This window comes from Protobothrops mucrosquamatus, unplaced genomic scaffold, assembly GCF_001527695.2.
Source record: "Protobothrops mucrosquamatus isolate PMUCROS unplaced genomic scaffold, P.Mucros_1.0 scaffold_257, whole genome shotgun sequence".
Lineage (NCBI taxonomy): Eukaryota > Metazoa > Chordata > Lepidosauria > Squamata > Viperidae > Protobothrops > Protobothrops mucrosquamatus.
In genome coordinates, this window is record NW_015386333.1 from 3,621,293 (window position 1) to 3,647,622 (window position 26,330).

The window sequence follows — 26,330 nt, forward strand, 5'->3', positions numbered from 1 at the left end:
TAGATAGAACATCTCAGTTCATATATTAATCGCTCATTTCTCAGAACGTAAATCTTTAAGGAATTCTCTTGATTTTGGATCTGTCCGTCCGTGAAGTCTACACCTTTCCAATAGAAACTGTGGTTGGACTTATCAGTATGTTATGGAATTTTAATTCATAACAAGGATTTTCATTGTTTCTTCTTACTGGCATTTGATGTCCGTAGATATATTCTCTCAATTTTCTATCTCTTTGCCTCAAAATGATTTTTACTATCCTTGCATTATATGATTTGATCATTCTTTGTCTTTACTTGTCTATTGGATGTTTGAGTTTGCTTGTATTGGATAGTTTTTGTTAGTTTATGGACCACAGAAAGAGTAACATATGCATGACCATTTTTACCCAGTTCTCTTCTAAAAAAAAAGGGGAGGAAAAATATGAAGGAGAGCTCTGAAGGTCCTCTCTCCAACCCTGCTCATATGGGACTTATTGCTCTTGGTTGTGCACCCATTCAATACAGTCAGGAATCTTAGCATTCAAACTATGTGTCTTTGGAGGTGGGGAGGAATTATTTGATTTCAAAATCACAGAAGAAAGTGTGTCAATGAAGATTCTCAGCCATCCAAGTAGAATTTTCTGGAAATTCAACTGGACTTATTTTCTTGTTAGGTTTGAGATGCTTCTCTGTTCATACCAGCAGCTTCTTCAATCTAAACAAGTTGGTTAGGAGAATCCTAATAGGCAGAGTTGTTGGAAGATGCCAACTCCTAAACTTCTTAGGGGTATTTCCATATCAACTTTCAAGGTTTCCCACAGTATGTGACAATATAACAGAATAAGAGTTGGAAAGGATCTTGGAAGTCTTCTAGCCCAATCTCATGCTCAAGCAGGAGATCTTATACCATGATGGTGAAGGTTCGTTGTCCAAGCTTGTGGGAATGTCTGTGTCAGTGTTCTTCTGTTTATAAGGGCTTCAGGTGTGGGTGTGTCAAGTGAGGGTTTTGGGATGAAGCATTAGAGAGAGTCTTGTGATGGGGAGGTTATTATAGGTCAGGGTCGTTGGAAGGTGTGAATTATCAGTGGGTCAGGGCTGAATTATGAGTGAGAGGCTGATGTGAGAAACTGATTCTTGCTGGCAACGCTGCTAATATTGAATATTCTTGCTTTGACAAAATATGCAGAACTGTCTGGTATTTTTAGAGTTAATTCAGATGACAAGAGAAAGGGGAGGAGAATTATAAGGAAAGCCCGGGAAAAGGAACGGAAGTGAATCTTTGCCCTCCAGGTTAATTGGAAGATATGAATCATGACCCCAAAATAGGGGAGGGGAAATGCCTGGAATGTTATGTGCAAAGGAAGGGAAATTCAGATCTTGGCATCCACCATGCTATGCTGACACCCCTCTACACTAATAAAAGGTTTTTTTAGGTTAAACCATGCCTGAAAGTTCTTTGAAGTGTTTCATTAGTCAGACACATGACACTTGCTGCTGTTGTAGGATTGTTTATTGTTATTTTTTAAATGGCTGTAATGTTATTTGCTTTCTATTGGGCCATGACTGAAATAAAAGCAAACTGATTTTTGAACAAGTCTTCACAATAAAACCATTCATGGCTAGAAATCCAATAAGGAAGTAAAATGAATAGCTGAACTATTTGAAAGCAAATACAGTCAGATTAAATGTTCCTTTAAATCTTACATTTGAGTAGTTCTTAACTGTTGGAGGATGCCCCTTCTGGGCTCTTCAAAGAGCAATCTGGGTAATTTGTCTCAAAAGCAAGCTTAGTATAAATAGTATAGTTAGTATAATTTTGTAGGTATAATTTACCTACAAAATGATTCTTGATTCCAGCCAACTCAGGAGGAAAGGAAGGACAGATCAATCAAATTCAAAATCATTAGAAACTCCATAATTCAAACAGAGCAGGTACTTTCAGCAATTCATAAGGTGCTGCATCAGCTAGAATAAGAATTGTAAGTAATTTTCAAACAAATAAACAGCAGCAGCAACAACAACAAACAAAAATCATCCTGCTTCTATCCTTCTCTTTTCTGGAATACTGCATGCTAGCTTTCCAGAAAAAAGAAGGATAGAAGCAGGATGATTTTTGTTTGTTGTTATTGCTGCTGCTGTTTATTTGTTTGTTTTGAAAATTACTTACAATTCTTATGCAGGTTGCTGATAACTATTAATGATTGAAGCTCTAGCAAGTATGCAGAGATAAACAGGGAGTGTTCCTGTAGTAAGTTCTCTTAAGTATTTATGCACCATGGGTTCAAATATGAAAAACAAACCGAACAGGAAGGGGAGATCCTATCTTCTCCAATTTCTTTCATCCTGTTCCCAGGTATGCTCTAAAGTAAAATGATGCATATATTAGTGTATATTATATTAAAACTTAAGACTTTGAATTTATAAACTGATATGTGTAGGGTTACAAGTTAGAAAGGAGAACAAAGAGGAGGGGTGAAGAGGACACACTAACTATTTCTTGGCATCTATGGCAAAATTTACAGTAAAAAACTGCAAAAACAAAAAATAAAGTACTAAGGTCAACATATATATAAAATTACTTTGTCCAGTATCAGAAAAATCTATTTTTCAATTACAGGAAGACAAAAGTTTTGGGTATGTAACTGATTAACATCTTGTCAATTTCAGGCAGCCAGGAAACCGGCTGTTGATGCAGTCTAGGACAACACTGGTCTTTTTGACAACTGCTGGTTCATATTTAAGTGATTGTCCACTAGGAATCCAATATCACTCTCATAGTTACTGCTTTGAGTTAGGTATCACCTATTGTGTCCTGTGTCCCAATTCCCTAGAACAGATAGAGCAAAAGCCCCTCTTCAACTTATTTGGTTTAAGTCTAGACTCTACACAAATGCCCATGGCATAAAACAAGGTTGGGAATACCTGTTGGTAACAACTTTTTCTTTAGTAGTAATAGGAGAGGAAAGACATCCATAATGGATTGAGAACTTCCTAGAATCTAGAAGAATGGGCTTGTTGAGGACTTCCTGGAATCTAGAGGAATGGGCAAAACTTTACTCCTGAGTATCAAAGACTGCCTATGAAATATACCACATATTTCATATGGGTAATTTCAGGAAGTCCAATTCATGCCCAGTTAGCTCCATGCATTCTATCTCCATTTTTTGTATCCAGAGGCATAAACACCAGAGGACAATATTAGAGATTCCAGAATATTAAGAAATCAAAGCATGAGCTCCCCCATTTTCTGGCTATTAATGCTACATATTTACACAGTATTCAGAAAAACTATATTTCTAACTACTGACACTTTTATCTCTATTCAACAAAACCCAAAATATCTGGGAGCCTCAGCAATATATCTCTGCAAACTATACTTAGCCTTTCAAATTAAGAAAGATGCAGACAAAAGATAGAAACAGCAATGTTGCTGAAATAAAACAACTGAATATAAGAATCGGGATGACCAGAAAAAAGTGAAATCTCTTATCCGGAAGAGTTATACTAGCTAATGATATGAACCACTCCAGAATTTGTAAAAATATCAGTCCAGGTCAAAGGCAAGAATTTTTTTTCAGCTTTTCCAGCTATATTGCAGGAAAAAAATTCTTTAGAATCAACTTAAGTCAGCAATTAATACTCCTACTTCATATCTCATATCTCCCACTTCTATCCTTTTCTCTTCTTTTTTCTTTTTTCAGCTTCAAGACAATAAAAGTTATTGTTACTGTGTTAAATTGATAATACAGGCTGTCCTTGTTTAGCAACTGCCTTTGATAATGTTTGCATATACAACAGTAATAAATGGGAGTATATAGTAGAAAAAAATAATTTTCTGATTACTATACACACTTACACCCAAATTTGTATGCCTGACAACAATGCATACTGGAATGATAGTAATATTCCTATATAGAAAGTTTCCACATAGGAAACATGACATTTGTTTATTCTACTTTATTATAATAGTACATTATCAGAACCACACATATGGTTTGCATGTCACTTTGCAAATATTTCAATTGCAATTGCTAAACAAGACCTACTTATACACAGTGAATTAGTTCATCAAAAGAGTCTGTTGTTGAGCTGAAGACAAACATTTTACAGAGGATAAAAAATGAAATATGGTTTTGCTCCTTATTGCTCAGAAATATAGCATTCAGAATGCTGAGCAGGACCTCTTTTTTGTTTTAAGAAGAAAAGTTGTAAAAAACCTGGAGAATAGTAAAATGTTTCTGAAGAAAGGAAATGATGGTCTTCCATTATCTGAAATTTCTCTACATTTTCCCCACTTTAATGGCAATCTGAGGGGAGTAATATAGTTGCCTTATAAAATCCTAGCCATTCCTTTCTTTCTCCCCATGCTTCTTGATTTTTTTTTATTGTTGTGTATGTGTGATAATATTTTTGGTATAAGTGCTTACATTTCTTGGTATCTAAGATAAATACGAACAATATTTCAAGTAATAGTTATTTTATAAAACATATAGCCCTGTCTGTTAACTATTATGAGATACATTCCACAAACAACATTAATAGTGCATTATTCAGAAGATATTATCTGTTCTCCAGCATGATAGATGGAGAATCTACCAATGGGTTGACTCTGTCTTCCTGCCCAATCAGACTAAGTCAGTCAAACTTGCCACGCCCGTCCTGGTCTGGGACCACCCAGTCTCGACTTAGTCTGTTCGCCCAGACAGACGTGGTAAATTTGACTCCCAAATTTATTACTTCAGGGAGGTTAGACTTAGGGGATTTTTTTCTCCTTTTTTCCCTTTTCACCCATTAGTGGATTCTCCTCCTTTAAAACAGCTTAGAGGCCACAAAGCCTCTAATCGTCCTCCTTATACTATTTGGCTTCAAGCCTTGATTATCTGAGGCCTCAACTGTCAAAATTCCTCAGTTTGAGTTGCGGCCGCCATTTTGCTCGCTGCGCGGCTGTCAAATTTTTCCTGACAGCCTTCTTTCCCTTCTCAAGGTCCTGGTGCAGCTGGGAGGCGCTGAGATTGGCGTGCCTCTCAGCTGTTCGGCGCAGCTGTTCGCCTTAATTCAATCGACCTACCTTTCCGGATTTCTCGGCTTGAAGCCTCAGCCTCCGAGAATCCTGCTGCAGATGAGAGGCGCTGCGACTGGCGTGTCTCTCAGCTGTTTGGCACGGCGGCACGGCTCGCCTCTTTCCCGATCGGCCTCAGACTGTCCGAACTTCCTCGGCTCTAAAATCATCCTCTGTGGACCCTGGCATAGCTGAGAGACGCTGCGGCCGCACACCTCTCAGCTGCTTGGCACGGCGACCCGGATCGTCTTGACTGGAGTGCCCTCACTTCCAAATGTCAATTCCCCTCAGCACGATCAGCGCAGCCGCCATTTGGGGCGCCTTGCGACTGACGGGCCTTTCCAGGATAACTCAGGAGGAGACAGCAGGACAGGACTGGCACTCGTGTTCCTGTCAAGGGTCCCAATTCTTGCCTTCGTTGGGGACCGCACGCTTAGCAGCCAGCGGCTAATTAGGGCACAGGCCCTCACCAGGACAGGAGGGCGCCGTTTTGTGCTTCGAAGCGCTGCTAGGTCCGACCGGCTGACAGACCCAGGGGACCATCGGGCTCCTTTCTATAACAAGCAGCAGGCCACATCCAAAACTGGAGCCAGGCCCCAGCCTCTTTCAGCAGGCAAGTCATCTCTACTAACTTTTTTTTTGCCTCTTCGAGCCTCACCAACCTAGCCTGTCTGCCAGTCTGCATCTAGTGGCCAAACATTACTGACTGATCATTGCCACTAAGTGAGACACGTGTGATCCTGTCACTGAGTGCAAATTAGGCCCTGCTGCAGGCTTGCACATCACCAAGAAATACTGACTATTGATACCATCTTCCTCAGTGACGTGTGCAACCTCGCACCCTAAGCGTGACTCCGGGTTTGCCGGTGGGCCAGACTATCACAGATCCACGTGCTGGCCAGTCTCACCTCGGTGGGCCACTGCTGTATCTCTTGCAGACCGAGATTTTTTCAATGCTCCATTGAAAACTTCTCAATTTATCATGGCAGATAACACCGTGCCACAGGCTTCTACCTCGGCTGGCCAAACTAACCGTAAGTCCCCCAGCCAAGAGGCTGCTGCTAAGATCAAGGCCAAATCAAAGGCCAATTCCAGCAAAAGAACATGCAAATCCGCCGAGAAACAGGCCAGCCGTGCGCATCGTGCCTTGGAGAAACAATTCTCCCGGTCACAAAGGCTGGCGGTAGGGGAGATGGACAAACCGCCCCTTCCCTCAATTGAGGCTTCAACTTGCGGCTCACAACTTAACCGTCCGGCATTGACATGGTCTCCAGAGCGAGAGCCTGAACAAGGCTTCATACCGAGTATTGGTCAGGAAGGCCTATCACTCTTTGGCGAGGAACTCTGGCCTCAAGGCCCTCCTATGGCACCTGCAGCCACATTTACGCCAATGGCAGCCGGGCTTCGGCCTTTGCAGGAACCTTCCTTCGCTGATCAACTACAGGCCATGATTTCCCAGGCAGTTCTTCAGGCGATGGCTTCCACCGGGCGCCAGCAGTCAACATCCGCCCCAGGGGCCTCATGTGTTTCACCTGGCCCGGCGCGACCCGGTGTACTTGACCATCTGGATTCAGTCTCGGCCCCAGTCCCCAGGGAGCGACGCATCAGGCTCCGCCGGGTATGACTACCCAGGGGAGCAGTGGTCAGATGGTGAGGAACCGCCTCAAGAACCTCCTCCCCTCGTAGAGCTATTCAAGCCCACGCTCTTTCCATCTCTGCTCTGCAGGGCCTGTGCAGTGGGTAAGATCGGTCTGGATCCGGCCCCCACACCGGAACCGTCCTCTATCCAGGACACGGACCCACTGTTCTCTGAACCAGTGGTGAGGCACCAACATATCCCCTGTCCCCCTTTATTCCTCAAAAATATACAAAGGCAATGGGTATCACCGGGCGTCCTTCCCTCCCAGAGGGGAACAGAATGCAAATTATTTGACACAGCCCCAGCTCTAACAGAGCTGTTGGAGGTGCCTGGGGTGGATGACTCCCTAACTCCCTTATTCTCGTCCTCCAAGCTGCCAGGGGATATAGCGGAGGCTTTAAAGGCAGACGATAAAAAGTCCGAGCTCTCCTTCCACAGAACGCACCAAGCTTCGGCATGGGCAGCAAAAGCAGCCACCTCCACCTCATTCTTTGCCAGAATTTCTCTCACCTGGCTCCGACAGCTCAAGGCCAGAATCCCCCTAGAGGAGGTAAGGATCCACCAGGATCTGACTAAGCTGATGGCAACCTCAGAGTATATGGCAGACGCATCCCTGCATGCCGCCAGACATTCGGCCCGAGCCATAGCCTCCAACGTCGTCGCACGACGACTACTGTGGCTCAAGAACTGGAGAGCGGATAACAAACACAAATGGGTGGCTGCAGCCCCATATAGCGGAGGGCGGCTCTTTGGGGAGGCGCTAACTCCCTACCTGGTAGAAAATAGGGAGAAGCAAAAGGTGATCCCCCATCTTACCAGAAGATCGAGAGGTGGTTCTTCCCTTATGCTCGTCGTCAGTCCTTTCGAACGGGACCAGACTCGGATTCTGGCCAAGCATCCCGGTCCTTTTTTACCAGACCGGACCATTCATTTGACAGGCCCAGTTACAGGGACAGGCCCTGACAGCAGACCCAGGGTAAGCAGCCCTTTCGAGGCAGGGGAGGCCGTCCCTTTTGTCGGTCCAAGTGACTCGGGGGGGGCTCTTCCATAGGTGGCAGACTAACCTTCTTCATCCACCAATGGGAGAACACAACGACAGACTCTTGGGTGCTCTGCACTCTGTCTCTGGAGTTTGTAACCAGCCCTCTAGAACGTTTTATTTCCTGTCCGCTGGTAAGGAACCCAGCAAAGAAGGGCCTTATGACGGAGGTCATTCAGCACCTCTTAAACATAAGAGCCATAGAAGAGGTGCCAGCGGGTCAAGTGGGAAGGGGATATTATTCCATCCTCTTCGTGGTCCCGAAAACCTCAGGGGGATGGAGGGCGATACTCGACCTCAAAGGTCTGAATTCCCACCTTGAGTATCAGAAGTTCAAGATACAGACGCTCCAGTCCATCCTGGGTAGCGTCAGACGAGGGGACTTCATGACGTCCATCGACCTTACAGAGGCGTATCTCCACATCCCCATCCTTCCGGATCACCAACAATTTCTGAGATTTTGTTACTCGAACCGTCACTTTCAATACAAAGCCCTGCCGTTCGGCCTCTCATCGGCTCCCAGGGTCTTCATCAAGATCCTGGCTATGCTCGCGGCACACTTGAGGTTGGTGCCGGTATACGTCTAGTGTTACCTGGACGACATCCTTATCCAATCGTCCTCTATTCCGGCCGCCCAGTCGGACCTGGCCTTGACAATCAAGACCCTTCAGGACCATGGGTTCTTGGTGAACTTTCAAAGAGTCAGATGGTTCCCTCAACCCGCCTTTTGCACCTGGGCGCGATAATAAACACAGCATCCGAGCCCTGGTCCTCAAGGTCCACAGGGAGCGTGTAGTGACACTAGCTTTGCTCTCCCAACTGTTAGGAAAGTTGATATCATGCATAGCAATAGTATCTTGGGCCAGACTACACTGCAGAAAACTTCAATGTTCTTGCTCCCGTTTCAGAGACTGGGCACCAGCTCCTCCAACCAAAAGGTAAGGGTTCCACCTCAGATCCTGCAATCCCTCCATTGGTGGACTCCCCAGCAATAGCCAGAGGGTCACTGTTCAAAGAACCCCCTCGGATCATCCTGACCACAGACACCAGTCTGTTCGGCTGGGGAGCACACCTCCAATCTCAGTTGGCTCAGGGCCGATGGTCCCGGTTAGACTTGAAGAACATCAATTGGTTGGAGCTCAGAGCCATTCATCTGGCTCTCCGCCACTTCCGCAACAAGATTGCGAGGCAACTGGTCCTCACGGACAATGTGGCGGCGAAGGCCCATGTGAACCGGCAAGGGGGTACCCATTCCAGGTCCCTCATGGCCGAGGCCCAGTTGCTGGGCTCTTGGGCAGAGAGCAACCTCCTTTCCATCAAGGCCGAGCACATTTCAGGAGAGGCGAATCGACAGGCAGACTTTCTCAGTAGGTCAACAGTGGACCATTCAGAATGGCGACTGCACCCAGGTCTCTTTACAGAGATTGCGGAGAGGTTTGGCCGTCCGCTCCTAGACCTGTTCGCTTCTCCGGAGAACGCTCAACTCCCGAGATTTTTTTCCCGATTCCCCTCTCCGGGGGCAGAGGGAACGGACGCCCTCCGCAGTCCATGGCCAGGGGGTCTACTGTATGATTTTCCTCCTCTCCCTCTGATCCCGGCAGTTATCAGAAGGATACTGCAAGAGCGGGCAGAGGTAATACTCATTGCTCCACACTGGCTGAGACGACCGTGGTTTGCAGACCTCGTGAGTCTTTCCACGGCTCTCCCGTAGAGGATACCCCCAGGTCGCATAGTTCTAACTCAGGGAGCCCTGCACCATCCAGAGCCCCAATGGCTCCAACTAGCCGCCTGGCGCTTGAGCACCGGACCCTGACACAGGAGTCATACTCGTCAGGCGTGATTAACATGATTCAGGCCTCCAAAAGGCCAGCGACTAATCGTATTTATGACAACACTTGGCAGAATTTCTGCCACTGGTGTGACAAGACTCACTTGACTCTCTCAGAAGTGACCATTCCAAAAGTCTTGGACTATTTATTAGAAGGCATCAACAAGGGCTTAACGCCCAATACTATCCGCAGACAGGTGGCGGCTCTATCCAAAGTGCTCACCTGGGACAAATTGGAGTCATTGTCTCAGCATCCCATGGTCCGCTCCTTTTTTAAAGGAGTCACCAACAGCAAACCGTCCGTGGTTCATAGATATCCCTCCTGGGAGTTACCGCGGGTCCTACAGGCCCTTACTAAGTCACCCTTTGAACCCATTAGAACCTGTACTCTGCAGTCCTTGTCGCTCAAGGTCGCCTTCTTGATACCCTTACCTCAGCTAGATGCATCTCGGAGCTGGCGGCTCTATCTATTAGAGAGGACTTGTGCGTCTTTCACAAAGACAGGGTGGTCCTCAGGTTGGACCCCTCCTTTATCCCCAAGATCAACACTGTATTTCACAGAACACAGGAGGTCATTCTGCCAGACTTTTGCCCTCACCCGTCTCATGACTTGGAACGGTAATGGCACACACTGGACATCCGTAGAGCCTTACGCTATTATATCAAGTGGACAGCGGCCTTTCGTAGGTCAGAAGCCCTCTTCGTCTCATTCCAACCTTCTTCTATGGGACAGAAGGTGTCTGCCTCTACCATAGGCAGGTGGATCAGGGCTTGCATATCAGGGGTATATTTGTCGTTCTCCCTGTCAGTTCCAAGTCATGTGATGGCGTATTCCACTCGCAGCGCTGCCACCTCTGCTGCATGGGCAACACAGGTATCTATAGAGGACATTTGTAGGGCAGCGACATGGTCTTCGCCTTCCCCTTTTGTGTGGCATTACAAGCTAGACAAGTTTGCCTCTGCAGACGCCTCCTTTGGTCGGAAAGTGCTGCAACATGTAGTGCCAGCACCCGGGACACAGGCCCCAACTGACTCCCTCCCATAGGGACAGTGTGGCTTTGGTATGTCCCATTGGTGGATTCTCCATCCATCATGCTGGAGAAGGAGCGTTGTCTTACCTGAATGCCTCTTCTCAGCATGATGATGGAGAATCCACACCCACCCCTCTAAAGGTCCGTTAGGTCTTGTATCAGGGGGTTGTTTTTTTCCTTTTCTCGGGAGTCAACATGTCGGACTGTCGTCAATAGCTTCGCCTTCGTCGAGACTGGGTGGTCCCAGACCAGGACGGGTGTGACAACTTTGACTGACTTAGTCTGATTGGGCAGGAAGACAGAGTCAATCCATTGGTGGATTCTCCATCATCATGCTGAGAAGAGGCGTTCAGGTAAGACAACGCTCCATTTCTTTATAAAGTTATTAAACTGGATGTTTTAAGGAAGGACAGGTGCAACTTTTATTGAGAAGGATCAACAAAAGTTAAACAGAAGTTATTTACCTTAAATCTTTTCACTAATGATCTTTAAGAAACATTAACAGAAATACAGATGTGGAAGTCTATATTTTGAAGTCAGAGATTCTCTAAACTCTTTCTAATATAATATTGATAGATTTATTTATTTATTTATTTATTTATTATTCGAATTTATATCCCGCCCTTCTCCTTGCGGACTCAGATGCCTTCAATTTTATAAGAGATAAATTTTCTTCAAAACAATGTTATAGGAATGTAGCTGGTTAAAAACCAAAAACTCAGTATAAAGAGGAACACAAAAAGAAAATATACAGATAGCTGACACAGAGCTGATTAAGTGAAGTGAAAAAATATTCGTTCTTCAGAATACTCCACTAATTTCAAGACAGATAAATTGAGCTATATTCTGAAGAGGTATTTTCTCAGGAATCATAGCTTACCAAAATTCAATTTACTGTGAACGTTTTGCATGTTTAATTATTTTTGAGATATTCTTAATAAAGCCTGTGTATTAACCAATAGAGTCACCTCCTGGCAAGAAGGGCAAAAAACAAGATAGATTAAGTAAGTAAGTTAAGTAAGTAAATAAGTAAGTATGTAAGTAAGTAAGTAAGTAAATAAATAAATAAATATTTCTTGTTTAGGAGAAAGAATTTGGGATAAGCATGTACAGCATTTCATTTCTCTCTTTGAAAGTCAGAATTTCTTTAAAACGTGAATTATTGCTGATTATACTTTCAAATGAAAATAAATATTAAACATCTCATATAAAATGAAATGCAAGAACACATAAAATTCATTTGTTTACTTACCTTGTCCAGAATGACTCGGACAATAATCTATGCTTGCCTGCCTTCGATCTTGTGGCTCCTCGCTTCCTCCATCTACATGAGAACCAAAACAGCACAAGAGGATCAGTTCAACAGAGAGATTAGGCAGCTACAATTTCTCTTCCACTACTATTACAGTACTATCTCTTAAAGACAGCAGCCTAATTACTCACAGGTAGTTCTCACTTTACTACTGTAATTAGGGTCAAATTTCCATTGCTGAGTGATACAGCTGTAAAGAGTGATATCCCATGCAGTTTAGTGATGGCAGTTCCAACTATTCAAGTTGCCAATAGTAAATCCCAGCATGATGTTATGTGGTCACCATTTTCAACCTCATTGAAAGTTGGCAGTGAAGTTCACAAATGGCAATCACATGACCACAGGGATGCTGTGACCCTTTCAAGTATGAGGATCAGTCATAAGTATCACTCCTTCAGTGGTGTCATAAGTTTGAACAATCGCTGCATGAGTGGTTAAGTGAGGACCACTTGAACTGCTATTATTTTTGTAAGCATTCTAATAGCAATACCTCTATGATTTATTTTTAGTGCCTCAATTACATAAGATCTTTAAAAACCACAAAAATAATCATTTTTAACTTCTCTTGATCTTTCCATAAACGTCTGTATTAAACCAGTTATTTTCTTATTCAAATATATGTTCCAAAGCATAAAGAAATAGTTGATCATATACTAAAATAAATCTACATTTGAGAATCATATAAATCATTCTACAGTGTTCCATCACACTAAAATTAGTTTCCACAGAGTTCAGTATTCACAAATATTTATTGTTTATGTAAAATATAGTGGCAGACCAAATGACCAAATGAACTTTTTTATGGAAAAATTGGAAGACCACATTATGCAGTTAAGATCACATGATGCTCATCGGTAATAAATAATTAATAACTACATACCTATGTCAACATCATACAATGTAGGACCCAAACCAAACTGTGCATTAAAATGCAGCCAATTTAAATGCATCATTATTCAAATTTCAAAGTCAGTAATAATTCAGAAGAGAACCAGTCTGGTATAATGGTAAAGGCATCAGGGTAAAATCTATGATACTAAGGCAAGTTCTAATTCCATTTTAGGCACAAAGACTGTTGAGTGGCCTTGGATCATTCAGACTCTCAGCCCTAGGAACAAGGCAATGGTAAACCACTTCTGAGAAAACTTGCCAAGAACTATTTCACAGAAGCTTAGAATATCTACTAAAAATCCTCTATGCTCAATATGATATTCATTGCTACCTGGTTCTTAGCAACTAAAATGATTAAAGGCCTGGAGATGAAAACATATGAAGAATAGTTGCAGGATTTGCGTTTGGCTAATCTAGAGAAAAGAAGGACTAGGAGGGACACGATAGCAGTATTCCAGTATTTGAGAGGCTGCCATGAAGAGGAAGGAGTCAACTTATTTCCCAAAGCATCAAAGGGCAGGACAAGAAACAATGAATGGAAACTAATCAAGGAGAGAAGCAATCTGGAATTAAGGAGAAACGTCCTAACAGTGAAGACAATTAATCAGTGGAACAGCTTGCCGTTAGAAATTGTAGGTGCTTCATCACTGGAGGTTTTTAAGGTGAGACTGGATGGTCACTTATCTGAAACCAATCTTTTTGGTTTGGTGGCCCAGAAAGGGAGCAGGCACCATTACATATGCATATGCATGCACAAATGGTCCGTGCACAAGCACATGTGCACAACAAATAGGTCCGCGCCCATGTGAGTGCTACAAATGTGGTGGCACTAGTGCCGGCGGGATGCTCGGGGAGGCGCTAGTGCTGCGGAATGCTCAGGGAGGCGCTAGTGCTAGTGGGACACTTAGGGCAGCACTAGTGCTGGTGGGATGCTTGACGTGGGGTGGCACTAATGCCGGTGGGACTCTCGGGACAGTGCTAGTGCAGATGGGACACTCAGCATGGGGCAGTGCTAGCGCCGGCAGGACGCTTGGGGTGGCAGTAGTGCCAGTGGGATGCTCGGGGTGGTGCTAGCGCCAAGGGACACTCGTAGTGGTACTAGCATGAGTGTGGGGGTGAATGAGTACACACACGTGTGCACTAGCCATCCCTTCACGTGGCCTGGTTGCCCAGAGGCCATGGCCTGGTATAGTGTCTCCTGCTAGTATCACAATTGTAATTGGTTCTTCCAAGGCAAGAGACTGCTCCCTTCAACTGCTCCACCCATCTATATCCCCCCTCTCCCCCAATTTCTGATCTTTTGTGCCTGCCCTGCACAGCCTAAACTGGCCACTGTATTCTCTCACTATCATGTTATTCCTACCCTTTGCTGGGCTTACTACCTCCACTAAGCTGTCTCAAGACCTGAAGCATGGCATGGAATTCCTGAGCTGGAACATACCAATAAGCACCATTGCTGCAGTGCACAAAGATGGCCCAGAACTATGGCTCAGTAAGAAATCTCCAAGCCATGTGGTTCTGGTATTGCTTGCCACACCATGGCTTGAGGGGCTTCTGGATGCACCCTCTGGGTGTTTTTTTTTTTTTTTTGCCTCAAGTAGTCTCAAAACCATTGCAAGGCAAGGAGCCTTTGAGCCACATTGCAGCAAGAAGCACCTGCTTAGGAGCCCATCTCATGCCATACTCCATTGGTAACTTACCAAATAAAAAGCACCCCACATTCCCCCAGGCCCATCTTGCCCCTGACCCTCATACTCTGGGGTGCCATCATTGGCTTATGGAACATTTCCCCATGTATAGCCAAGATGGTGAGCCTAGTGGAGGGGGGGGCAGGCAAAGACAATAATGATCAGCTGGGGGACTTGTGGTGGACAGTTGTAAATGCAGGCAATCTCAAAAATTTTATCATGTGACCATAGTCGCAAGTCCACTTTTTAAGAACCATTGTAACTTTGAACAGTCACTGAATGATTGGATATTAAGAAAGGGTTATCTGTAATTCTGTATCTTTTTTAAGCCGTCTCTTTTAGGGTGAAAATATGTTAAATTCAGGGTCATCTCCCTTTTGAGTAAATATGGTTCTAGTAGGAAAGGTCTACTACCAATGTATGAAGAAGTGAATGACAATCATTAAGCTAGGTCACGGGTCGGCAACCCGCAGCTCCGGAGCCGCATGTGGCTCTTTGAGCCTTCCCCTGCGGTTCCTAGCCTCCTCCACCATTTGCAGAGAGAGAGAGAGACAGAGACAGAGAGAGGCACTTGCACTCCCCCCCCCCTCTGTGTGTGTGTCAAAAAGAGAGTGGCCTCACGCTGTTCTCAGACAAACTGATAAGCTTATTGGGTGGGGCTCCTGCCTTTGCTGCGTCTCAGCAGGAAGCAGCAGAAAGCAGCAGCCCTCCCTCCCTCCCTCTCTCTCTCTCTCTCACTGAGTGGGGGAAGAGGACTGGCAGACCAAGGGCAGGAGAGAGCCATCCCAATAAGAATGTGTCAGCTTGTCGGAGAACAGCATGAAGCCAGCTTGCTGGGTGAGCAGAAGATCGGAGAGAGGGGGGGAGGGAGACAAAAAGAGGGAGAGGGAAGAGAGAGAAAGAGAGAGAGAGAGAGAGAGAGAGAGAGAGAGAGAGAGAGAGAGAGAGAGAGAGAGAGAGAGAGAGAGAACTCATGCACAGCAGCCTCTATTTTTTTTTAATTAAACTCTTCAATCAAGCTCCCCTCTTTGTGTGTGTGCGCACGCATGTTTTGCGGCTCCCAGTTTTTCTTTTCTCTGGGAAACAGGTTCAAGTGGCTCTTTGAGTGTTTAAGGTTACCGACCCCCCGAGCTAGGTGAATCTTTAGGATTATGTGTGTGGCAGAAGTATGTGAACCTCTTCTTTAGCGCATTTCTTTAGATGCAAGTGACATATTTTGTGCCTGCGTCTCAACCAGAATGGCTTGCCATCATTGATGCAACTTTGAATTCTAAATTGTATCAGCAAATTCTATAGCAAGATGTAAGCAGTAATGCGATTCAGCTGGTTCGTACCACTTCGGCAGAACTGATAGTTAATTTTTTGTTGCCCAGGCCCAGAATGGACTTCTGGAAGCAGGATCCACACAGAAAACCGGTTGTTCACATATCTGAATCTCACCACTGAATATAAGGTATCTTATCCATGATCTAAAGCTCAATAGAAAGTGGATGATGCAGCAAATGACCAAAATACACAAACCATATGACCAAAGAATGGTTAAAATGGAACTTAATGTTTTGGAATAGCCAAACAGGAGTCCTAATTTGTTGTAGAATGACCTGAAGCCGGTAGTTCATACAAGGAAGATCTCCAATATTTCTGAGTTGAAGCTGTTCTGTAAGGAAAAAAAGCAAAAATTCCTCCAAGGCAACGTGCAGGGCTATAACACTTATCAGAAACATTGCTGTGCAAAAAAGGCACACCAGTTTTTGACAGCAAAGGTGCATATGCTTTTGCCACACACACAAATATGTTCTGTAGCTTTGAATACTTTTCTTCAATAAATGAATAAGTAAAATGTTTTGACTTATTTCTTCAAGAGGGTTGTCTTCATCTAGTTTTAGGATTTATGTGGAGAACAGATCATATTAGGGTCATTTTTATGCAGAAAGTGAACATTCAAAGAGTTCTTAAACTTTTAAGTATTATTGCATTGCATCAGAGTACAGTACACAGCAAATGGTACCCAACACACAACATACCTAGTAGTGGTGTTAGATAAAGATGTTTCCTCTCAACCAATTGCCATTTGTACACATGCCGTGTTATCTTCAAACACTGATTTAACTCTTCACCTCAATATTCAAATCCTTCAACAATAGTACATTTTCTTTTTTGACTTAGAATATATTCTCCGTCTTGTAGTTTCTTTATTTCTGCTCCTAAATAGTTCTTTGTTTCTCTTAGAATCTTTGCATTTCTTTTGTTCTATCATAGATAAACCAATATCTCCTGGCAATTTCAAGGCCCACAAAAAAATGACACGTACCTTCACCTTATCTCTTGTGAATCTTCTTGGAGGAACACCTTTGTTTGCTCTTTCAGACTTCCTTGGAACAAACTGTTTCACAGGGATCTCATTTTCTAAACATTTCTCTGAGCTATTCTCAGACTTGAGCCACTTTCAGAACTTTGTTCAGCATACCTACTGTATGTGAATGCTCTGACTAACAGGCATTAAAATTTCAGTATTGGCATATATTTTTCCAGAACAATTCTCATGTTCTGAAAAATTTGCAGAACCTGAAATAATTACATTTTTGTGTCCATCTGTTAACTTATATGCCTTTGATCCTGATTGATAACCGATAAATTTCAATTTCCTTGCCTTTAGCTGTCCTTTCTTTCTAACTATTTTGGAATATGCATTTATATGCATATTTAGATATGAGCCAGCAGTGTGCTGCAGCTGCCAAAAAAGCCAACACAGTGCTGGGCTGCATTAACAGAGGGATAGAATCAAGATCACGTGAAGTATTAATACCACTTTACAATGCCTTAGTAAGGCCACACTTGGAATACTGCATCCAGTTTTGGTCACCACGATGTAAAAAAGATGCTGAGACTCTAGAAAGAGTACNGAACTAAGGAGAAACTTCCTGACAGTTAGAACAATTAACCAATGGAACAACCTGCCTCCAGAAGTGGTGAATGCTCCAACACTGGAAGTTTTTAAGAAGAGACTGGACAGCCGTTTGTCTGAAATGGTGTAGGGTTCCTGCCTGGGCAGGGGGTTGGACTCGATGACCTCCAAGGTCCCTTCCAACTTTATTATTATTAATTATTATTATTATTATTATTATTATTATTATTATTATTATTATTATTATTATTATTATATATGCCCTGCTGCCAAAGAATCTTAAATGTGCCAAAGATGGTTGTCTTCCATACAACATGTAATATGGAGTTTGATTAATTGCTGAACTCCATAGTCTATTGATCACATAACTGCAAGTTTAAATTGCCTCACCCCCATACAGCTTACTCATTCCTGCATCTGCTAGTAATGAATCTTTAATTTTTTGTAAGATATCATTCCTGCGTTCAGCAACTCCATTCTTTGCCAGAGTGTTGGGGCTGTTTTTTCTATGTCTTATGCCTTTCTTTCTCAGCCACTGCTGAAACACTTTAGGCATGAATTCTGTTCCTCTGTCTGTTTATAGTTGACATTCAAATAGTTAACAAAGCAAATTTGGCCCCTCCAATTGTGGGGATAGAGAGCAAATTAAATCAGCATGCACTAACTGAAAATATCCTTCAGATCTACCACTTCTTTTGCTGACAGGATATACTTTCAATATGGTGTCTTTGCAAATAGCACAATCCAAATATTTGTCACAATCTTTTACATTTAAACCTATAGCCAATTCAGGCATTTTCTGCAATACTTTAAAGCTTGCATGACCCAGCCTTCTGTACAACAAATGTGCACACCCACTATGCTTTGGTTCATTAGAAAATATGGTCTCTGCACTGCGATCAGTTTCCTTGTGATTCAAAATATATAAATTGTTCAGTTTCAAACCTTGTGCACATGCCCTGTTATTCTTTATGACCTTGCATGTACTCTTTGCAAATATACTTCATACCTTTCATTGTCTAAGTGAGAAACATTCAGCAAACTGTGATCTAAATCTGGTACATATAAAACCTTATCAAATGATTTACCAACACATGGTACATATACTGTTCCTTGCCCTTGTACAGAAGAATAATTACCATTTGCCAGGCTTACAAATTCCTGGGTAGCTTGTCCCAGGCAGGAAAAAAGTTTTGGGTTATTTATACTATGTTCACTTGCCCCACTGTCCAACAATCATATGCCTTTCTTTTTATTGTTTGCCTTCACCACAGAAATATGTGTGTCTTCTTGCTTCTATCTCTGTGCTTTCTCACTCCTGTTGAATCTTTAATATTTTTACTGGACAATTTCTTCAGATATGCTGAGTACATCTACATCCAAAGCAGAGTTTTACAATACAGCCTTTCTTTCCCATTTTATTATCTCACTAGAAAACAGTTCCTTTCTGACAGGAGGAGGAGGAGGAGGAGGAGGAGGAGGAGGAGGAGGAGGATGTTCCCCTCACCTTTGGCATTTTCCCATGGCAAATTGTCTCACTGCAAGGAGAGAGAGAGAAAGAGAGAGAGAGAGAGAGAGAGAGAGGGAGAGGGAGGGAGGGAGGGAGGGAAGTGGTTGTTCTTCTCACCTCTGGCATTCTCCCAAGGTGAATTGTCCCATGATGAGTTGCCAGAGTGAGCCAGTTGGGGCAAGCTAGTTGGGGCGACCAGGGAGCAGTGACCCTGCTGTCATGACCCGCCTGCGGTGAGCTGTCCCTTTCCACATGGACAACCCTATTATTAAAAATATAAGAAGTGGCTTAGTCCAGGCCCTTTTTGATTTATCATTTGTATTTCCACTCTATCCTCTTTGGGTTATAGTCCACAAATTATTTATTTTCCAATATTTCTAGGATCTGTAACTCCTCTTCACCCTGTCTGTCCATAAATTCTTCCATGCTGTTGTCTTCACATCTTTCACTTCTTTTTTTTAGGTGCAGAAATTATTGCTCCCAATTTAGTTTTAAATTTCTTGCCCAATTCTTCAAAAATGCCTTGAAATGTTTCAAACATCCCTCATTTTAAGATGCACTTTTCTTCTTCAAAATTTAGTTCCCTCTACTGCCCTTTTCTGTGTTTACAAAATCTCAAGTTTCATTGTTGCTTTGTTTTCAACTTTTAACCAATGATTTCTTTCTGATAGACTAATTTGTGTTCCCAGAAATTATTGCTTCATTTACTCGATTTTTTAGAAATTTTAGCAAATATTCGAATATTCCAAATTTGTCTGATTCATTTAAATTTGCCTTAGCTTAAATTCTTATTTAGTTTTTTACCATTCGTTTTATATTTTTTAACTCCTTTAAATTGTTAACTAATTATTCTTCCATTTTGGGATGACGTTTTATTCACCAGGTAGTTTTTCAGCCTTGCTATTTAGAAGACCTCTAAATAAGACCTATTTAGAAGAATTGTAAATTCAAAGGTGACTAACAAGTGAGATAAGTGAACCCAGTGTCCTTAAAGGTTCATGTTTGCAAGCTTGATGGTTTCTATCATCTCCAAACACTCAAAACCTTGAAGCAACCGCTATCCTCAAGTCTTCTTATTAGGAGTGGCTATCCAGAGCACCAGTGGGCATTCTCTCATCCCCTCTTAATCTGAGGAGGTTTCTGTTGGATCATGCTTGTCACTGGTTTGCCAGTTGTCAGTGTAGCAGCATTGCCATTCTAATTTGCCATTTCCCTTTTTAAGTTAAGGATACTGTATACTGTTATACTACTGTATTCTGCTTCTTATCATTGTATCATCTCTTAACATCACTGTAAGCATTAAAATATTCCTTAACACATCTCAGGCTAATTAATCTTAAATTATAAACTTGGGAAAGTACTTCCTATTTCATAACTTGACACCATAAATAACCCACATTTGTATGTTTGACTAATTTTATTCATTAAATGATAAATGAATTCTATCTGTAGGCAATTGTTACCAATTCCAAGTTCAAATAAAGAAGGATAGACTCTTCTGAAAGAACAAAAATGCAGGCATGAACCTATGGGAATGAAAATGAAATTTCACCTCGAGAATAATGCTTTAGCCAACATATCAGCACTATGAAATAACCAAAGGCAAGGTACTAAGAAAAGTATATGATTAGCTAAATACTATCTAAATTATGAAGGTAGGAAAATATTTTAAAATGGACACTTGGAGTGTGTGAACTAAGCTCCAATAAAATAATTATCATGAATTATTTTAATGTAAAATTTCAACTGTGGTATAATCAGAATTAGTACTCACTGGATTTGAAAATGTCCATGTCCACATACCAGACAATGATGACTGGATGCTGTTGTGCTACTCTGAAAATGAGAAATAGATGGTGCTGGCTGAGCTATAGAAACCATAGCTTCCAAAACTATAGGGAAACTTCCAATTAGTCTCATGTAAATTAGCATTTCTGTCAGGAATAAGAAAAATGCATGTAATCAAGCAAGTACAGAATGAGTTCCTTCCATTACCATGGAAGGAACTAACCCTGATCATTAGTGAAGTAAGTTTTCATGCTGGTAACAATTGGCAAGGAAAAAATAACTCATTGGAAAATTTGACATAGTAAAGATGAATGACAATGGCTGCACCTACTAGTATTTGCAGCAGTTAAAATCTGGAAACAGTTTATTTCAGCACCCACTAAAACAGGGGTTCCCAACCGGGGTGCGAGATGATATTCCAGGGGGTGCGAAAACTTGGGTTTAGAAGTTTCAAAATTATAATGTATATGCATAATATACATTCATAGATGCCAAATCAACAACAGAGACCAAACTGCCATTGTGTATCTGCAATATTACAACTCTGACAGAAATGAACTGCTCGTAACATAGACACACCTAAATTTATGAATGCGTGGAACTACAAGATTCTACTTGCCAACAATTACAACTAATATTTAGCAGCTGATTTGTCACTCTTGTACCTCTGGAGGATATAAATGAGTAAATACTATGATTTTCAAAAAATAATTAATTAATGTGCCAAAGATATTTGTCTCGTAGTGATGAATTCAAGCATGGATTTGGATGAATATCTAGCCTTGATAGACAAACAAAGCCAGTGCAAAGTTAAAGATGTGTCACAATACTAACCAACTTAACAAGCACATCTACACCCAGCTCAAAGCAGATGCAATACATTGGAATAACATTGCAGAAGAACTTGAAGCAGTTGCACCTTTGTAATGAATACTGCAGGCTCTAAACTACATTATACCTTGTCAGAAATAAATTGCTGGCTCCACTCATTCTTTCAAAAGATCTACTAGTTTGAAGAAATACCAAATTCATGGAAACAAGCAATAATAATGCCAATTTCCAAGAAAGGAGAAAATCAAGAGTGCAAGAATTACCATGGGATTGTCAGTCATGAGCAGGGTATTTTGAAAGTTGTCTACCAAATACTTCAGAAAAGAAGGAAACAATTAGCTCAAGAACAATGCAATTTTTGACCTGCAAAAGGATATGGTGGCCAATTAGAACAATTGCTTGAGGAATACATTAGATACAAAAAGAGGCCTGTTGCTGTGTTAGTTTACTTTGCAGCAGCATTTGACAATATCCATTGGTCAATACTATGGAAGTCACTTGCTTCAGAAAGTGTTCCTGCTAAAATAATACAACTCCTGCAACAGATATATAAGGGATCATGAAGTTCTGTTTGTGTTGAACATGAAATATCCAATGTCAAATGTTCCTTTCTTGATATAATATCTTTATATCTTTCTTGACATAAAAATATAGGAGTTAATGCATGGGTCCCCAACCCCTGGTCCGTGGACTAGTACTGGGCCGTGGCATGCCAGCAACCGGTCTGCACAAACAAGCAAAGCTCCATCCGCGGGATGCAGGCACCACAGAAAACCACACATCTGCCAGTCCGCGGAAAAACCTCTCTCCACGGAACCAGCCCCTGGTGCCTAAAAGGTTGGGGACTTTTGACTTATTGTCAATATTGACAAGATCAAGGTATTCCAAACTCACGGTTTTTCAGGCAACCAATTTGACCAGCTTCTACATGTTAAACTGTTTAAATACATTGATTTAGTTATCTAAGAAGATAAAATAGCTTCCACAAGCAATATCAATAATTAAAGCAGCTATCTCTGATGAAAAGAAAGCATAAGCACTCCTATCAAAATATATGTTTAATGATCGTTAATACTACAGATGCTATTGCATATTGCAGTATCCCAAACCTTACTTCAAAATGATTTGAAAATTTAAAAGTTTTTCAAACATGTCGCCTAAGTCAAATATGATGGGTTTCAATATATAACAAAATATTAAATAAAATAAGGAATGGTATTGCTATCAATCTGCAGAAATTTCAGAAGCACTGTTTGGATACCTCTACTGAACTGCTCATGCCAACTTCCTTATTGATTACTCTGGAAATCATACTTTATAGGTTGGAAAGTGTAATTATCAGTTCCAAAGAAAACTTGGCTGAAAATGTGGAAGTAGATCTAACAAAATGTAAACTCAATGAGATTGAACTGAAACACCTGATCCACAACAAACAAAAACAGAAGAATACTCCAGATAATGTCAATGGACCTATAGTATCCCCAGCCACTGCAGTTTTTACATTGTGGGTGATTACAGAGATGTGCTAAGGACATAATGAAACCCCAGTTAAAATGTTTCCCCCTCATTCTCTTATGACTTTCTTTATTTATAATTTAGAACCAAGACTTTGATGTATAACTGAAGTGAGTTGCAAATCTTTTTAACATGATCAGGTTTTATACAGAATTACAGATTCGATTCCACATCTGTTCCATTTAAACTTTCCAAACACTTTTCAGGGGAAAAATGCAACAAGTGCACTGGCATTTTGAAGCAGAGGCAAGCAAAGTGGGCTTAAAAAATAGTGAAGACAAGACCAAGGTGACGCAAGTCAGTAATGTTCAAGACAATATCCTGCTAACATTAGGAGTACAGACCTTAAAATTAGTGGAACAATTCAACTATCTTAGTAGCATCATGGATACAGATGAACAAATGCAAACTAAATCCAATGTTACACCTTCCAGTACAACCTCTCTTCTTCTGGTAATAGACATTTTTCCACACTAGACAAATACAATTCTTATTGTTATAAGTAAATATACAATTACCTATCAACATTTGTTACATTTTTCTAATAGTGTCAATAATATCAGTTTAGAATATCTTTACTAACCAAAGCATATCTTAATTGCATTTGCACTCAGTATCCGTTTATTCAGTCTATATCCTATTATCGCTTTTTTCAATTTTAATTCCCCATCCATGTTCAAAATATCCCAATCATTTATAATTTCAGAACAAGTTATATTTGGGTAACCAAAAGCTTCCTTTATTCAAAGTTCTTAACATGTTCTTATTTCCCTTTTCATACCAAGATATTATATTCTGATTACAAATCCTATCTATCTAGTTATAATAATACTATTTCTAGCAATCTATTCTTAATCATATTCAATCATCTAATTGATAATATAACATCCCCTCTAATAGGTCAAAGCTTCTATTTCCTAACTTTCCAAGTCAGTGCATTTGGATCATCAAATAATTCTTCCTCTATTTTTGTGTATATTATTTGAGACAAAAGAAACAATTTAGTTGAAGCATTTTTGGAAGAGCTAGCCTGTTGATATTCATTAAACAGCCTCCCTCCTCCAATTCCCCACAGTTCTGAAATCTTGGTTTGTAAAATGTATTTTCCATTTCTAATGTTATCGTTGTGTTTTCTAAGTCTTCATTTATCTGAGTCTGGTCACTGATTTCTTCCTTTAGATCCTCAAAATTTGTGTCAGCATTCTCTGGTTTTCCTTCTATTTTCTGGGTTGCTGGTTCCTTCGCTGTAGTTATTTTCTGAGTTTATAGATTTAAATTAGAAGATTTTTACTATTTAGAGCTAAGTATGAAGCAAGTAAGTAGTCTTTATAAATTTATCCAACCACCTAGCCGTTCTTAAACCTCCCCTAAGCATACATAAGTAAAGTTCAGGTTTTTCTGTCTAACAAGAGAAATATCTTTCCTGTCCAGGGAGTAAAAAGAACCATTAAAGGTTGTAACAGTCAAAATTTATAATCCAAAGTGCTTCATCATATCAGGCAGTAGTGTATGTTTCTTCTACAGGAAAATAATTCCACAATACAGCTCTGAAAGTCAATGTTTGTGTTCATAGTTCAGACAGGCCAATTTTAAAATAATATTATCATTTCTGCCACATAGATAAGCAGCCCCCAACTCTATTCCTTTTTCTCAGCTGCAGTTCTCAAAAATAAAAGCTTCAAGGCCAGCCAAAATCTTATCTAGCTCTGGGCTTCAAACCAGGTTTCTTTTATGCATAAATAAATTCTAGTGCTGTAATTCACCACTAGATGTCATCAATGCCGTTTTTCAGTTTTTAAATCCAAAACGTATATTGTAAATTTTTCAAGTCTTTCTTTTTTTTAAAAAGTCTTAAAAACACTTTTAGTCCCCAGATTTCCAAGTCATATATGTATATGTATATGTATGTGTGTGTGTGTATGTATATGTATGTGTGTGTGTGTGTGTGTGTGTGTGTATAAATTCAAAATTAGTCTTGTAGGTTTCTCCTTTTTCCCCCAGGTAATTAATTCGCTGCTTTCCTGAGGGAATGGGGTGGAAATTCCCTTTCCCTCATCCTCGGGGGGAATGCTTTGGGCAGAATTTCAGGAAGAAGTCTTAAAGTCATAAAGAGAGGCTTAGATCTCACCCAATGTCATCCACGTTGCTGTAAGATTGCTTGATAGTGCTTGGTGTCTTCCGTTGACAGTAGCTTCTGACTGGCTACGTGAATGTAGCCAGTCTTTCCCACGCCGGTTTAGAGTGCTTCCTCTGATCAAACGGGAGGGCTGCCCCCCCACGATCAACGAGAGTCCCCTCCTTGCTTGCCGCTTCTGCGGGACGACTTTTGACCCCTTCAAGGGTCCCCCAGCGGGGCAAAATCAAATGCGGAAGACGGAGCCCCATCTTCCTGCGTCTGCCTTGCCACGAAGCCAAAACCAGAAGCCCTTTGTTGTGCTTTTTTGATGACATTTTTGATGTTAGACGTCCATTTCAAGTCCTGGGAGATTATAGAACCCAGAAACCTGAAGGTCTATTGTTGATACTGTGCTGATTAATGTTGAAAGAAGTGGTAGAATAGGGGGGGTTCTCTTAAGATTTATTATTATTTCTACAGATTTGAGTATGTTCAGTTCAAGATTGTTCCAGCTGCACCATAGGGATTTTAAGCTATCTCTGGTATTTTGAGTTTTGAATACCTCCACAAAAATGATAGCCAATTGATGCACATGCATGAAATGCACTCTTATTACTGTATTTCCAATGTCATACTGTTGCATTTTATACAAATTGTAGTTCCCCAACTCTCTATAAAGAAACTCTACTAAGAGAGTATTGAAATATCCAATTTAAAGTCCTGACTAAACCCTGGTTTGCCATTTTCAATAGGACCATACTTAGAAAATATTACAGATACCATCTAGATTTCCAAGAATTCTAATCTTTATGCTTCATTTTCAGGAGTACAACCCAATCAAAACAAACTGCACAGCCTTACCTTTATTTTATTAATCTAGGCTAAAACTTCTCTCAAAACAAAATTTTCTGGAATGTTTACAATGTTTACACATATTGGACATATTTCAGCCCAAACCTCAAGATGATCTCTTTTAGCATTTCATCTAAATTAGCATGATTTTTGTTAGAGAATTTTAATTTCTCTGTTGGTAAAAATAAATCAGAAGCTCTCACAGTTGACTGCATTTAGCTGATTCAAATAAACTCTTTATATTCATATAAAAATATTTACAATACCATATATTCTTCTTCATAGCAACATAGCATAAATGAAGACTTCTTACAGCAGAGACAGACCTGAGACCTGAAACTGAAACCC

General features: G+C 41.2%; 1 protein-coding gene across 1 annotated transcript in view; it reads right to left on the bottom strand.

The window, feature by feature from the left end:
• The window catches only part of TANC2 (tetratricopeptide repeat, ankyrin repeat and coiled-coil containing 2), a 525,040-nt gene that overhangs the window by 333,396 nt on the left and 165,314 nt on the right, over positions 1-26,330 (bottom strand). The window contains exon 3 of the mRNA XM_015831510.1: positions 11,827-11,898. Coding sequence (XP_015686996.1) covers positions 11,827-11,898 — 72 coding nt within the window. The remainder of the gene's footprint in view (positions 1-11,826; positions 11,899-26,330) is intronic.